Raw genomic sequence first — 14,392 nt, forward strand, 5'->3', positions numbered from 1 at the left:
TCTAATTTTACTACTCGGGAAATTTTCTTGGTTAATTTCATAATAATAATTATAATAATATGATGTAAATATAAATGATATTATTTATCTCTAACGTAGCTGCATTAACTAGATTCGGATGATAATAATGCAAGTGCGATAATAGAAAAGAAACAGATCTTCGAGTTTTGTTATAGAGATAATTTGTCAAGAATGAAACGTGAGATGGAGATAATAGTGTCATATCCAAGGATAACGTAGCTCGTTTAAAATTCTGTCACCATCACTCTCTTGAGGCAATTGTTTTTGATTCACTCGCCCTCTCTATTCCCTCGAGTATAAAATGTGACGCGGTCGTCATACTGCTAATCTCTCTACTTGCTTTCAAAGAACTTTCCATATATTTTTTATTTTTTAATTTCACCGTACTCTGTTACCGCGCATAAGCTCTCTAGTCTATTTTGCATCGCAGTTTGAATGTTTCTTGTAGGAAGAAAAAAAAATAAAACAATAATAACAATAATCATAATAATCATCAGGGGTCTCTGTAAAGATATGCTAATAACAGGAATGTATATGGGGCACTTAGAAAATTCGATAGAATAAGCGGATTAAAAGAGTCCTTGCATATATGTTTATAAAATTTCTGTTATGTCCACATATATATATATATTTTTTTTGTTTTTTAGGATTGTATTATAAAAATATTTTATTCAAATAAAATGTAGCTGAAGTAGACATATACATGTTTGTATATATATATATATATATATATATATATATATATATATATATATATATATAACCTAAGAAAGTTTTTTACATTATAAATTGAAAACGAAAATTTTCTTGGAGCGAGAAATTTTTTCTAGCACTAACGAAATTTCGTTTTTCATTTTATAATGCGAAATTTTTTTTGCGTCATGTAATCCTTTTTTTCTTTGTATACTTATGAATTTCTTAACTTTACACTTTTATATCTCGACTAGAAATTATCCCCAAGCATACATTGGGACCCTACTGGGTATTGATGGGGTAAGCCCAATAGGGTTATCCTAATTGAGATATGATTGAGAGCATATCAGGTGAGCCCAATATTAAAATAAAAAATTACGATTGGGTTCAGCCAGTTGGGATAGGATTGGGAACATGTTGGGTAAACCCAATACCAAACTTAATAGCGCGATAATGAGTTTGTTAAATTGGGATATTTTTGGGAACTTGTCGGGGCGACCCAACGTCAAAATTAATAACCAGCTGTTGATCTTACCCAATTGGGGAATAATTGGGAACATGTTGGGAAAAATAAACACGAAATTTTTTCAAAAAAAAAAATTTTATTTTTAAAAATTAAAGATAATTTTTAAATGCAAAGTATTTACGTTTTATTATGTATTTTCATACAGAAAAAAGAAAAAAAATGCTTAAACCTTAAAAAATAAAGAAAAAAATATAAACAATAGCAAAACATATTTTTGATTTCTTGCAGATTATAAATTTAATTATAAACTTAAAAAAAAATTAAAACTTTAAGGGAAAAATAATCCACATGAAATATCTACTACTTTAATATGCTTATATATTATTATATGTAAAGATAAAAATCGAATAGGTGTGTATGTTTTAATACAAGCGTAGATATTATTCTCCAAATTAGAATTTTATTCTAATGTTTGAAACCATAAAAAAATTATAAAAAAAAAAAAATAATTTCTCATTTTATTTACCAATTTATATTGAGTGGATTTAATCTCCCCCCCATCAAAAGCGAGCGGGTAATAAGTCATCCGAGTTAATTTTCGTTATTTAATCCTTTATAAAAATAAATTTATTTTTAAATGCGTTTGATTAAAAACATTAACTTTGTATTTAAATTTATGGTTAGTAAAGTTTTATTCATTTGTATAATTTTCATATTTATTTCTCATTAAAAGTTTAGAATACATGAAAACAATTTTTTTTTTAATTTATGATAAAATCTTGGTGTGAATATGTTTTATAAAATATTTATAGCTCAATATGATAACGTTCACAAACTTTTAGTACGTTCTGAAATGTAATAAAACACATTTAGACTGTTCCTTAACCATTTACTTTTTATTATATATAAATAGTAATAATGTCAAGTATAGAATATCTTAATCTTTAGCTATTTCAGTATTTCCGTGTTCGTTTGAAAGTTAAATTCGTACTTTTGTGATTTTATCTTATTATATTTTTGTACTCGTCAACGCGACAATAAATGAATATAAAAGAAATCGCGTCATTATATTTATACCTTAGATAACTATTTTTTTTTTGTTTTATTGAAACTATTGTTGTAACAAGTATTTTCGTTTCTTTTTTTCAACTTAATTGTTAATTTTTTTCGTTATTCGTAAAGAAGTTAATGTAATACTTTTAAAGATCGTTTTATTAATAGGTTTCAATTTTAATCGATAAGAAGATACAAAGCAAATATATGTTTATATTTTATTACACTTATAAATTTTATTGGCTTTTTATTAAATTATATAAACCACAGATTATATCAAATTTATAATAATAGAATGAGGTTTTTAATTATCATAAACAAAATATGGCAATTTTACAAATGTATATTTTAACATGCAGTCGAAAAAAGCATGCATATAATAAAATAAATGTATTTATCTAAAAGAGTTAAAAAAAATAACGTAAATACTCCTGAATATATAAATACTTTAATCACTTAAAAATTAATTAATGTGATCGTTTTGTTATTTGAAACTACAATAATATAATTTTCAAAAAATTTTGTTTTTCTGGTGGCATGGCTATTAAATCTCGCCAAAAAGTCTTTACATATATTATATCTTCGCGAAAAAATAACATAAAAAAAATAGTTGGTACAAAATGATTCATTCAATTTATTGATAACAGTAAATTGTTAAAAAAAATTTCAATTTTGAAATAAATTTGCTTTGAAAAATTTTCATATTACAGTAGCTAATATATCAAAATATAGTGCACACCTCTAAGGCGAAGCGGAGAGGCTGGACTTTACCATCGATCTGTCAAGGTCACGCGACTTATTTACGTTAGATCGTGTTCCTTATTTTTATACCGCACTAAAATATTATGAAAAGCACATCAATATTAAGAGAAAAAGCTAATAAATGAATATATTGCTTATATTAAGATGCGTTATACTTATTATTGTAGAGAAAAAGTCTATTCAAAAATGATGAAGTTGTGGTCTTTCAGTCTATGATTTAAAAATAACATATAGCACAGATACTTCGGGAACGAGTTGACCAAACGACCTAATTTTTTTCTCGCTACCTTCAGTATTAAGCAGATTCGATTTCTTATGAAAATTACTTCTGCGATCCTTTCGCATATTTTTTTAACAAACCATTACTGCTAAAACCGGTGGTTTCACATGTGAGCAAACTCTGTAGCCATTTTTTTTTTCGTTGACTGTTGTTACTATATATTCTACCAAGCAATAGCGTCACCACGGCAATGTCTATGAAAAAATGCGGCTGACTCAATTTTTTGTTTTTTGACATTTGAATTGTTATAATTTTAATGGCTTTTAAAAATTTTTTTGAGCAATAGAAGCAAAAATAATATTGGGCAGAATAGAATAAGTAAGTTTACAATTAGCATAGGAATAGAAAAATAATAATTGAATTTTTTATATATTTTTACATATTTTCTTTAGATATTGTTATATTTTTCATAAACGATTTTGTTACGAAGGTTTTGTCTCCTGAATCGTAACTTCACCGCTAAATATTCCCAAAAAAAAAAGGGGGGGGGGAAGGAAAAATTTTATTTAATAATCTATAAAAAAATTTGTGTCTCAAGATTATATCATCTTACATAAAGTTTTGTAACTTGGAATGACTCAAGACATCAAATATTTTACTATATTAAATATTTACAGACTGGAATTTTTCCGCGCGACTATTTCAAAATGAAAATTTTTTAACAAGAATATTTTCATTTAATTTATTTTCAGGATTGTTACTGTGAAGATACATTTACATATTATATATATTTTATTATTATTATGAAAGTAACAAAGTGAAAAAGTTTAAAACCGACAATCCGGTGAAAAAAACATTATTGCAGTTTTCTAAGATCAATTTTATGTAATTAATAATAAAATTTATAATAAATTTATCTTGTTAAGTTAACACGATAGTTAAGAAATAAAATAAAATTAATTCATAATCTGTAATTAATTTCTAACATAGTGTTCGATTAAACGTTTATATCAACTACTGATTCTATTGAGTGCGAGTGAAATGAGATTTACATACACGATGCATATTATAGATATATTAGGTTAGGTAAACGAAAATTTGTTTGAATTTACTAAATTATTCCTATATGAATTTTAATCCTATTAATATGATTAAATTATTTTATATACAGTAGTTTCATTTCAATACACTTGTTGATTCATATTAAGATAACACAACAATTTAACAAAATTAGTTAATAATAAATTTATTTTTATCCTTTAATGCCTGATAGAAATAAGAAAATGATAAGTCTATAATTTATTTCAAAAATTTTAAGGATTTTAATTACTCGAGAATTAAATAATAACATTATTATTAACTCATAATAACCATAAATTAAATCGGAAAAATCTCACCTGGCAGTCATAGCGAGTGGATTTTTTAAAAATCTATGTTCTATTTCATTTTTTATGAATATGTTACTAAATATTATCATTTAGCATAATCAATTACGATGCAGCTCGTAAAAATTTTTAATATAAAATTTAGTCATATATCTGAAGATCGAAAAGTTTTTCGTGAAACAAAGATAAAAAAATGAAATGAAAAGTAAAGAATCTACTGGATCTAGATTTCTGAAACGTTTCGCATAGGTGCTAGTATGTAACCCGAAACCTGCAGGCCACCCCCAAATACCCCTCTGGTCATCTTTAAGCAGTCAAATTACATAAGTTATTTTTATTTTCGTAGTGCGGAAAACGTTCCGATCTTTAGGTATATCATACTTAATCTGTTGTTTTGTGAAAATTACATTATAAATTCTGTTCGATGTATTTTTCAAATTTTTATGTTATCGGTAGTTTTTACCGTAATTCCATATTGCCCCCATGCTACTATTACTGCCCGTGAAAAATTTTATTAGATCTATGTTGATCTAATTTGTTACATTATTCTGGTCTACGTGGATACACTTTTTTTATGCATTATTAGATCTACATATATCCCCTTTCTATCTATCTATATACCTATGTAGATCTACCTAGATCCAATGAAGCATAAAAAAGTGTGTTTACGTGGACCTGGGTAGATCTACTTAGAACTAACTAACTATATATATATTCGTAGGTCTCAAAAATGGAACAAATTAGATCTATGTAGATGTAATCCATTTTTTCACAGGTATAGTAATTTTTCGAGAAATTTTTTATGTAAAAAATCACGTTAAATTTTTTGTGCAGCAAAGAAGACACCATTTGTATTTTTGTGGTTAACAGAATATTGAGTTCATTAAAGAATTCCTAAAACAATTTTTGGGACACTCAAAATTGTAAAAAAATGATGATAAGAGTCGTAAATGACGGTTAAGAATAATTTTGAAAAAAAATTTTTAACCAAATTTTTGGAGTGGTCCTTTCTGTCCACTCTACCCCCATATAAATTTATTAACTTATGATATTTTTAGAGCCTATTCATCTGATTGAGACATATTTCGACAAAATTCTATGAATACTACGCGGACAAAAAATACAATAGTTTGATTTCTATGAAATTTACTTAAAAAAATATAATATTGTACATCTAACACATTATTGTTGTTTACTTTGACTCATATATTTACTAAAAGGTTTTAAATTTTAATAGGCGTTAACGTTTATTAACCCATAACTGTTTTTTAGTAACAAACTTTTTTGTTAGTAAATAGATAATTATGAACCAATATATTATAACTGATAACAATATTCTTTTAACTTTGAAGCCAAGTATAAAAGGGTAAAAAGTTAGGGTAATACTTAAGATCTAGTGTTTGTGTAGTTGCAAAAGCGTAAGGAGAGAAAATTGTTGAAATTAAATTTTGCAAGGAACTGGGAGGTCGACCGTAAAAAAAAAAAAACGATATAAAGTGTGATGAAATTGCGGTGGTCTTGACGACGATACAACCGTGTTTCAAACGAGAAACTAGGGGTTATAATATCACGTAGAATAAAATTTTCATTAATTTGAAAATTAAACTGTTGTATAAGTACAGCGTAAGATTTAAAAATAAAAAGACAATAAAAGAGAAATAATTATTTTATAATTACTAAAAAGCAAATTCTCACCGCATTTTCCACGAAAAGCTACGGTGACATTAACATTGTTGGTACAGGCTAAACGGTTGAGCTCACAAACATTTGGGTAATCAACTCCATCAGTGCCACAAACTGGTCCAGATCCCTCGTGATCACCGAGATTTGGACAACTCTTGAGGCACTCACATTTCGCTTCAGTACCATCTCTGCTTCTTACACATTGAGAACCAAGCGAACAATTGAGGTTACGACAAGGATCCTTGATTTCTGTAACAGAAAAGTCAAGTGTTAAATTGAATTTTGTTGAAGAGAGTATTTCGTACTACTATATTTATTTATTTTAATTTTTTTTTATCATTTAACCTTTTGGAAAGATGTAACAGCAGTAAGATGTGCTGAGATTCATCAGAAGCATCAGGAACGAAAGAGATTTCATAGCTCTGATCATGTGAAAGATAACATTTTTTAATAGTAGTTAAATTTATCTATCGAGTGCGATCGTGTTTAAGACGCTAGGTGTGAAGATTGGTGCCCAAACCAAAGACAAGGGTACCAACACACGAGCGTCAGACTCGATTGTACTAGATAAATACATTAGTTTTTGTAACAGATATTTGAAATGTACTACATTTAGTGCCTATAAATGGCAGGTTATAAATCCGTGTTTATTTATTTGGTAAGATTGTTTCGAGTATTTGTTGAAAATGAGAGAGAAGTTGGTAAGTGTACAAATTTAAATGATGATAAATTTTGTCACAAGATGGCTCGTTGAGTTACTTCGACATTTTTTGGTTATTTGCTATCGCACATGCAACTAAAAAATATTTTTTGATCCGCTGATGACGACACTATTAGAACGATTATCTTTTTTACCAGCTGTATCTTATCCAATATTTTTAGCTGCCAGTTATAGGCACTAAATGTCGTACATTTCAAGTGTATGTCATTTCAATAAATATTATTTGGCGTAATCAAAAGACACGGTAGTATTTTCCTTAAGTATGGTTTTTTTTTTTTTTTTTTTTTTTTTAAGATAGAGCACGAAAATGCTACTGTGACTCTTTAGAGGAAGAAAACAGAATCTATTTGCTAAATAGGTGATTATAACATACACTGTAAAAAATTTTGGTGTAAAAATGCTCTCTGAGAACTTCATACGGCCGTATAGTGTGAAATGACAGTGTGAAAAATACTCGGTGTTAATTATCCATTCATGTAATGTTAACACAGTGTAATCTACTTTTTTTACACCATTCAGTGTTTCTCGTCGTTATTTTGATTAATGAGCATTCAATATTTCTATGATTATTTTTCTTAAAATGCAAAATTATCATAAATTATATTTACACGCTTGTCGGTGTAAAAATTTTTATTTTACACCGCCTAAATTTAACAGGATATTTGGTGAAGCTTCATACCAAAATTTTTACGCTGAGTTATTTACACTGTACCGAGTCCAAAAATTTTTTACAGTGTAGCCATAGCAGTTTCAGCCAAAAATACTCGTAACTATATAATTTAAGTAATTTATTATTTTTCAGATAAGGCCGTGATAAAATCCTTGCGTGTATAGTTTAGCTTTAAATTTGTCAGTAGCAACGACAGGTGTTACTTTTTAATCGTTTTTGAATTGATATTAAAAAAAAACTCAATTGATATGTTCTATGAAAACGTATCGGCCTTGGAGTTAAATTGGTTATATTTTGAAACGGATAATTAAGATAAGACCCTTGAAGATATTAATTAAAAAAAAAAAACACGTACATTATTAGTATTAGATAAAGTTCGGCTATGTTTCAAATTCATCTTATACATTCAGAGTATTTTTATGGTATTTTTTTAAAAAATTTACTGAAAAATTATCGATAAAATAAAAATTTCTTAAATACATTAAATGGAATTAATCATGTGCATTGAAATTTTTACAAAACAACAGATTAAATTTTATTCTAGAAATTTTTGCCAGCTGCATCTTTATTGATTATGCGAAATTAGAATATTTGGTCAAATATTCGTAAAAAATAAAATGGAGATAATAAATTTAAAAAAAAAACCTATCGGTACTAGAATGAATAAAAAGAGCCAATTATTCCCGAGCGAGCTCGAATTTAAAAGATTTTTGATAACATTACCATGCTGCCAAGTACAAAATATCAAAAAAGTTGGAATTTTCGAATTCAAATTTATAAATTTTCTAATGGACCTGGTTTTTTAAAATTATTTTTTATTATAAATAATTAAATAAAACAAAAAATTTTTCGAGAGATGAGAAACATTACTACGTGCTATAGCGAAAATAGTCATCTTTTACAGTATATATTAATAAAATTTCATTAAAAATTTCTGTGACAAATAATGTAATTCTTAGGTATATCGAGTTATCCGACCGTTACCTAAAATTTTTTCTAATATAACATTTTCGTGTGTAAAAAACTATGAACACACAATGTGTCAGAAAAAATATTTTTGTTTCAATAAAAAATATTTTGATAAAAAACAATATTAGTAGGAGTGTAAAAGATATCATGAGTGTAAAAATACCAAAATATTCGCTCTTACTAAGTTTTGAAATGAGACAACTAAATTTGTCAATAAAATTTTTGGTGGTACTATAATTCAACATTTTTTTTTTAAAAAACTTTGCTATATTTTGTAACAGTAAAATTTTTTTTTTAATTTCTGTAGTTTGCTGCAAAAAAAATTCAATTCTTCACAAAGCACATTTTATAGTGGAATCTTTGACTCGGTCATTAATTATATTTTTTGCTTATTTTAGTATGACAATAACATATTGTTATACAATTTTTTTTTTCACAACTGAAATTATTTCTACTAAAAGAGAGCTAAATATGACTGCGAGATTTGGATTAGATGAAAACTACGAATCCAGGAGTTTTAATTATCAAAATTTCTCAATTTAATGCTTCTGATTACTTTATATTGTATGACATTGCATTAAATAGAAACTGGAAGCTATGTTTTTGTATGTCGACTAATTATGTCATTATGCTTTTCTATGAAAAAAAATAAAAATACAAAACACTGAGACGATTTAAGGAAATGTAATTTATAAAATTATTTGTTTAAATTATGTATAATTATTGTGTAAGTCTACAGGACATAAAGTAAAAATAACGCCTGTGCACAGTAAGTACAAAGAAATATAATTTTATGTAGTATAATAATAATTATAATTCCCGTTGGAAAAATAGAATGTGTAAACAAAAAGATTTAATCTCCGAAAATATTGCGGCGAGTATTGTGGCTCACGACCTTATTAAATTCATTTTTTTCTCTTTAAAAAATAACTTTTTAAACTATAATCCAGTTCAAGTGTGCGGTAGAATTAAAAGTGAAAAAATATATAAATCAAGTGACTCGTAATAAAGTTTGATTGTCGATGTTATTCTTATCGTTCAGATTTTATTTGATGATATTATCGTCATGATAATAGTATTTATTAAGAGTCAATTAATTTATATTTTAAATTAATGAAAATCATTTTAATTAAGAGGAAAAATGGATACTCGCTGCTATTCTGTAATTAAATACTCAGTTGAAAATTTTGTATTAAATTTAATACAAATCACATGTCCCAAGTGGCCTACTCAAATTTTTGTATTAAATTTAACAGGTTATGCTTGTGTTGGAAAAAAATACGAATTCAATATTGAATAATTTAAGGGTGTAGTCTAGTTGGTGTAAACAAGTGCTGTTTGTTAGCAGTAAATGACAGTTTTGAGTAAGAAAAAGGCACTTCATACAATGCAGGCATTGCAGGTTAAATTTTAATAAAATTTTTTAAAATGATTTTTTATGTAAAAATACTTCAAACGCGTTTTTCTCAAATTAACATTTTTTCAAACACCCCACACGATTTATCCGGAACCCGTGGGCTGATACAACTGTAATTTAAACCACATATTCTACACATAAGTATTCATGAAATAGACTATTATCATATTAAAACTTTGAGTTTTACTATATTTTTTTTACAAATAACCGCGAAAGAAAAAAACATTTTTTTCGATTTTTCTGATTTTTCGTAATTAAAATTAACAAAATTAGTTAAAATTTAATATCAATAGTCGAATATGTAGCCATTGTCATAGTGAATCTGCAACACTTGGGTTTCTTTGTTTCAGATAAGCCATTGCCGAGATATCGTGTGTATGGGAGCCGACCTGCCTCATATTATGGTGTTACGTTTAAGTACGAATTTCGTGCAGAAAAACTGAAAAAAATTGATGAAAATTTTTTTTTTTTGTAATTTGATACTTTCTTTATCATCCCTAACAATTTTTATATACATATCTTTCACATTAGGATTTAAAAAAACGAGTGACATATAAGATAAAAAAGAGGGAGATTTAAAAAAAATATTAAACTGAAAGTAAGAAATAAAAAAATAAATTAATAATTTAAAAAGGCCATTCGGCAGCCGAAATGAAAGTAGATTTCTCATTATTTGATTATTTCAACCTCTCAAATAACCATAAAAAACGGAATAAATTTTTTTTTTTTTGACATTCTTCAATATTGTCAAGGTTATAGAACAAAAAAATTTTCAGTTGAACACAAAAAATTTAAGAATTGAAATTAAAAATTGAAAAAATTATCGCAATGGTAAGTTGAATCACGAAAATTAAAGTTAAAGAGAATAAAATTATCTACGAAAAAGTATTCTGAGTTCATTACTATAGATTTAATAGTTAATACGATATGAAATGAAATAATTAAGGTTGAAATTCCAATTATGATAGATCTAAGTGTCATACTTGGAATCAGTCATATACATTGCCAATAAAACGAAATTGAATTCACACACTGGAATTTAGTAATTAGGATTTTATAAGTGTTACATGACGATAAGATGAATTCAATCATTTTCATAAATGTAGTAACGAATATAGTAGTTAGATTTCCATAAAATCTATTGGAGGACCAATGCAATAGCAAAATTCCATTTAATGAGTGGTAAGATAAGAAATTTCATTGGTCTAGGCACAAATAGGTATGAAAATCAAAGCTAATTTGAAGAGCTTTTAGATGAATTTTACAGCAAGTCGATAAGTTATAACATTCAGAATATATCGAAGAAAGAATAAGTAAAAATATGAATTTTTGACATTTTGAAAATTTTGAAATGCTATAACTTCTAAACTAATCAACCGATTGAGCTCATTTTCAAACTCGATCAAGGTAGTCACCCACAGAATACATATACTTAGTTTTAAAGCGATCAGTTTAAAATTGTGGCAATAATTGAAGTGACAACCTGCAGAAAATTATTTTTTATAATATTTTGTAAATTTTCAAAATCATTTATCTATTAGAAAAAGTGGACAAATCAATAAGTTGCATAGTAAAAATTGAAGGCAATCGAGCGAGCTTTCAGATAGGACAGACGAAAGTAAGCTATCTCTTTCCGTTTAGAAGTTACATCCAGTTAAAGTGGCAAACAATTTTTTTTTGAAAATTTTACAAAATTTCAACTAACCATAACTTCTAAACTTATCGGCCGAACCGGCTCATCTTCGTACTCATCTAAGGTAATCGTCCATAGAATAATTATACTAAGTTTCATTAAGATCGATGTAGAATTGTGGACGCTATCGTTGGAGAACGGTGCGTTATATTATATCTATAAATATATATATATATATATATATATATATATACTAGCTGTCCCTTACCCGCTTCGCTGGGCTGAAATTTATGTTTAGTTATTAATAAACTATGTTTGAAAAATTTTACATTTGTTATTAATTATTTTTTTTAAACGAATTTTTTTTCAATATACACCTATTTATAAAATTTATCACTATGAATTCTTTGAAACTGTTTAGAATAATAATTTCTTTAACTTTTATTGTACCATTAATTTTCAAACCAACAAAAATTACATACTCATATAATTGATTAGCCCTGATGTACCGATGACGAATAGTAATGATATCTCGCAAATGCATTATTATGAATAATTCTTGACAGCCCTCGATTTACCAAATGTCAAATCCATAAATAAACATAATCAACAGAATTAAAAAATTTATTTTAAACGAATGACGAAACGAATGAAGTCAAAAAATTATAAGTTCCGGAAACGTATTCACCAACATATTATATACTACAACCTTCTCCGAAACACGCTGCATCTTATGGTATAAGTATTATTTTGATCGGTTCAGTAGTTTTCGCAGTATAACCGAACAAAAAAACCGGCTCTCCATTTATTAGTATATATATATATATATATATACATGCATAAACTTTTGAACCAAATGTATTTTTCGACTCAGCACGTTGAGCTGAGTTGAGAGGTAGCAAAATTTTTCGAAAATTTCATTATGAGGACAAATACAATAGTTAGATTTCTATGAAATCTACTAAAAATAGAATCAAAATGCATACTAGAAAACAAATTAATTAATTTTATAAAATAATAATAAAAAATAAAATGAGTGATTGAGGTGTGCACTTTTAGATTTCCCAAAATTTTTTTTTTATTTTCTGAATTATTCGATTCAGATACTATTCGCACACCCCTATCATAAATATGTTATTATACTGATTTTAGCATTGCTGATTTGACTATAAAATCTGAAGTGGTTTGTGAATAATGGATTTATGAAAAATGAATTATTAAAAAATAATATAAAGTATATAGTTTTAGTGGTCAGTAGAGTACGTTTATGGCCTTCTCAGGCCACTCAACTCTGTGGTGTTGGTGGGTGAGTCAGGAGAAAGAATAATTAGTAGTTGTCGAGTACTGCCAGAGAGGCAGAGAGAATGTCAGAGGGTTGAGGCTAACCACCTACATGGGGACTCAGAGCTAGTGGTGAGGTAGATTAGTGGTCGGACGTAACGATTAAGTAGCCCGTCTCGGAGACCATGTTGTATATCAAGAACAAAAACAACGATCTTAGAGAATATAAGTACAGTGTGGTGAATAAAATACCGATGATGTAAGAGATTAGGAATAATTTTATAATTTCTGTGACAGCCTGACTGTTATTTTATAATTTCAAGAGAAAAGGATGAATTTAGAAAATTATATAAATGGGAAATCATATATTTTCGAATATAGAACATAGAATATATGGTAAAAACCATTATAAATAATAAAAAAAAAAAAAAAAATTTTTTTTTATATTGTAAAGTGCTAAATTTGGCGAATCACTCTTCTCTCATCCTGCCCCAGTAGACGATTCGTCAGACTGTAATTAATAATCCATTTTGCTGGTTTTTTGTCGGTGAACTCGACGGTTGGAGCACTACTCTTGCTTTTAGATAATTTATTATCGTCCACCAACTGCACCACATTATATCGCTGCTAGTGGCTTCTCCCCTCATATATTTTATTTTGAAATTCAACTTGCTAGTCTAAAACAATTCAGCCGTGGGTATTTGTGTTACAGACTATTATGTTTATTCTCGTAGTAGATTTATAGACATATCATGTGTTATTCAAAAGTATTTACATCAAGAATTATTTATTAAAAAATAAATATTGTTGTTGTTAAATATTGATTGTACATTATAAACACGTAACGGTAAATATGCACGAAAAAAAAAAATGTTAGAACATCCAAAAGTGCACGCATCAATCGCTCATTTTATTTTTAATCATTATTTTTTTTTTAATATGAATTTTTATTCAACTTTTAAATGATCAATTTATTTTTTTATTTCTTATTTTCAGTTTAATATTTTTTTTAAATATCCCGCCATTTTGTCTCAGATGTCGCTCTTTTTTTGTCAATCCTGTTACGCAAGTGCTGTTACCAATAGTTGATGGAGAGAAAAAATGAAAAAAATAATAACAGTAAAAATAAAAATGGCAGCTAAATTTTTCGTGAATAATCAGTTTTACGTTTTTAATTAATTACAATTAAACAAAGACGATTCAGATAGTGATTTTCGAATGGGCTCTTGCGGTCAATAATATAAAGATACTAAAAAAACAAATTAAGTCGGTAAGTTGCGTTTTTCAAAAGTTATTGTGTTTTTACGAGTCCGATCACCACTATTGACGCACTGAGAGCTTCGGACTAAATAAATTTTTTAACTTCCCGCTAAGAAAATTGAAAATTTTCAAAAATTCGGGAAGTTATTGGTTTCAAT

General features: G+C 27.1%; 1 protein-coding gene across 2 annotated transcripts in view; it reads right to left on the reverse strand.

Moving 5' to 3' along the window:
* Positions 1-14,392, reverse strand: part of LOC103580443 (agrin) — a 231,031-nt gene that overhangs the window by 32,059 nt on the left and 184,580 nt on the right. For both annotated transcript variants that reach the window (XM_053739365.1, XM_053739364.1), the window contains exon 5: positions 6,296-6,532. In XM_053739365.1, the coding sequence (XP_053595340.1) occupies positions 6,296-6,532 (237 nt within the window). The remainder of the gene's footprint in view (positions 1-6,295; positions 6,533-14,392) is intronic.

This window comes from Microplitis demolitor, chromosome 5 (genome assembly GCF_026212275.2).
Source record: "Microplitis demolitor isolate Queensland-Clemson2020A chromosome 5, iyMicDemo2.1a, whole genome shotgun sequence".
In the NCBI taxonomy this organism is placed as follows: Eukaryota; Metazoa; Arthropoda; class Insecta; order Hymenoptera; family Braconidae; genus Microplitis; species Microplitis demolitor.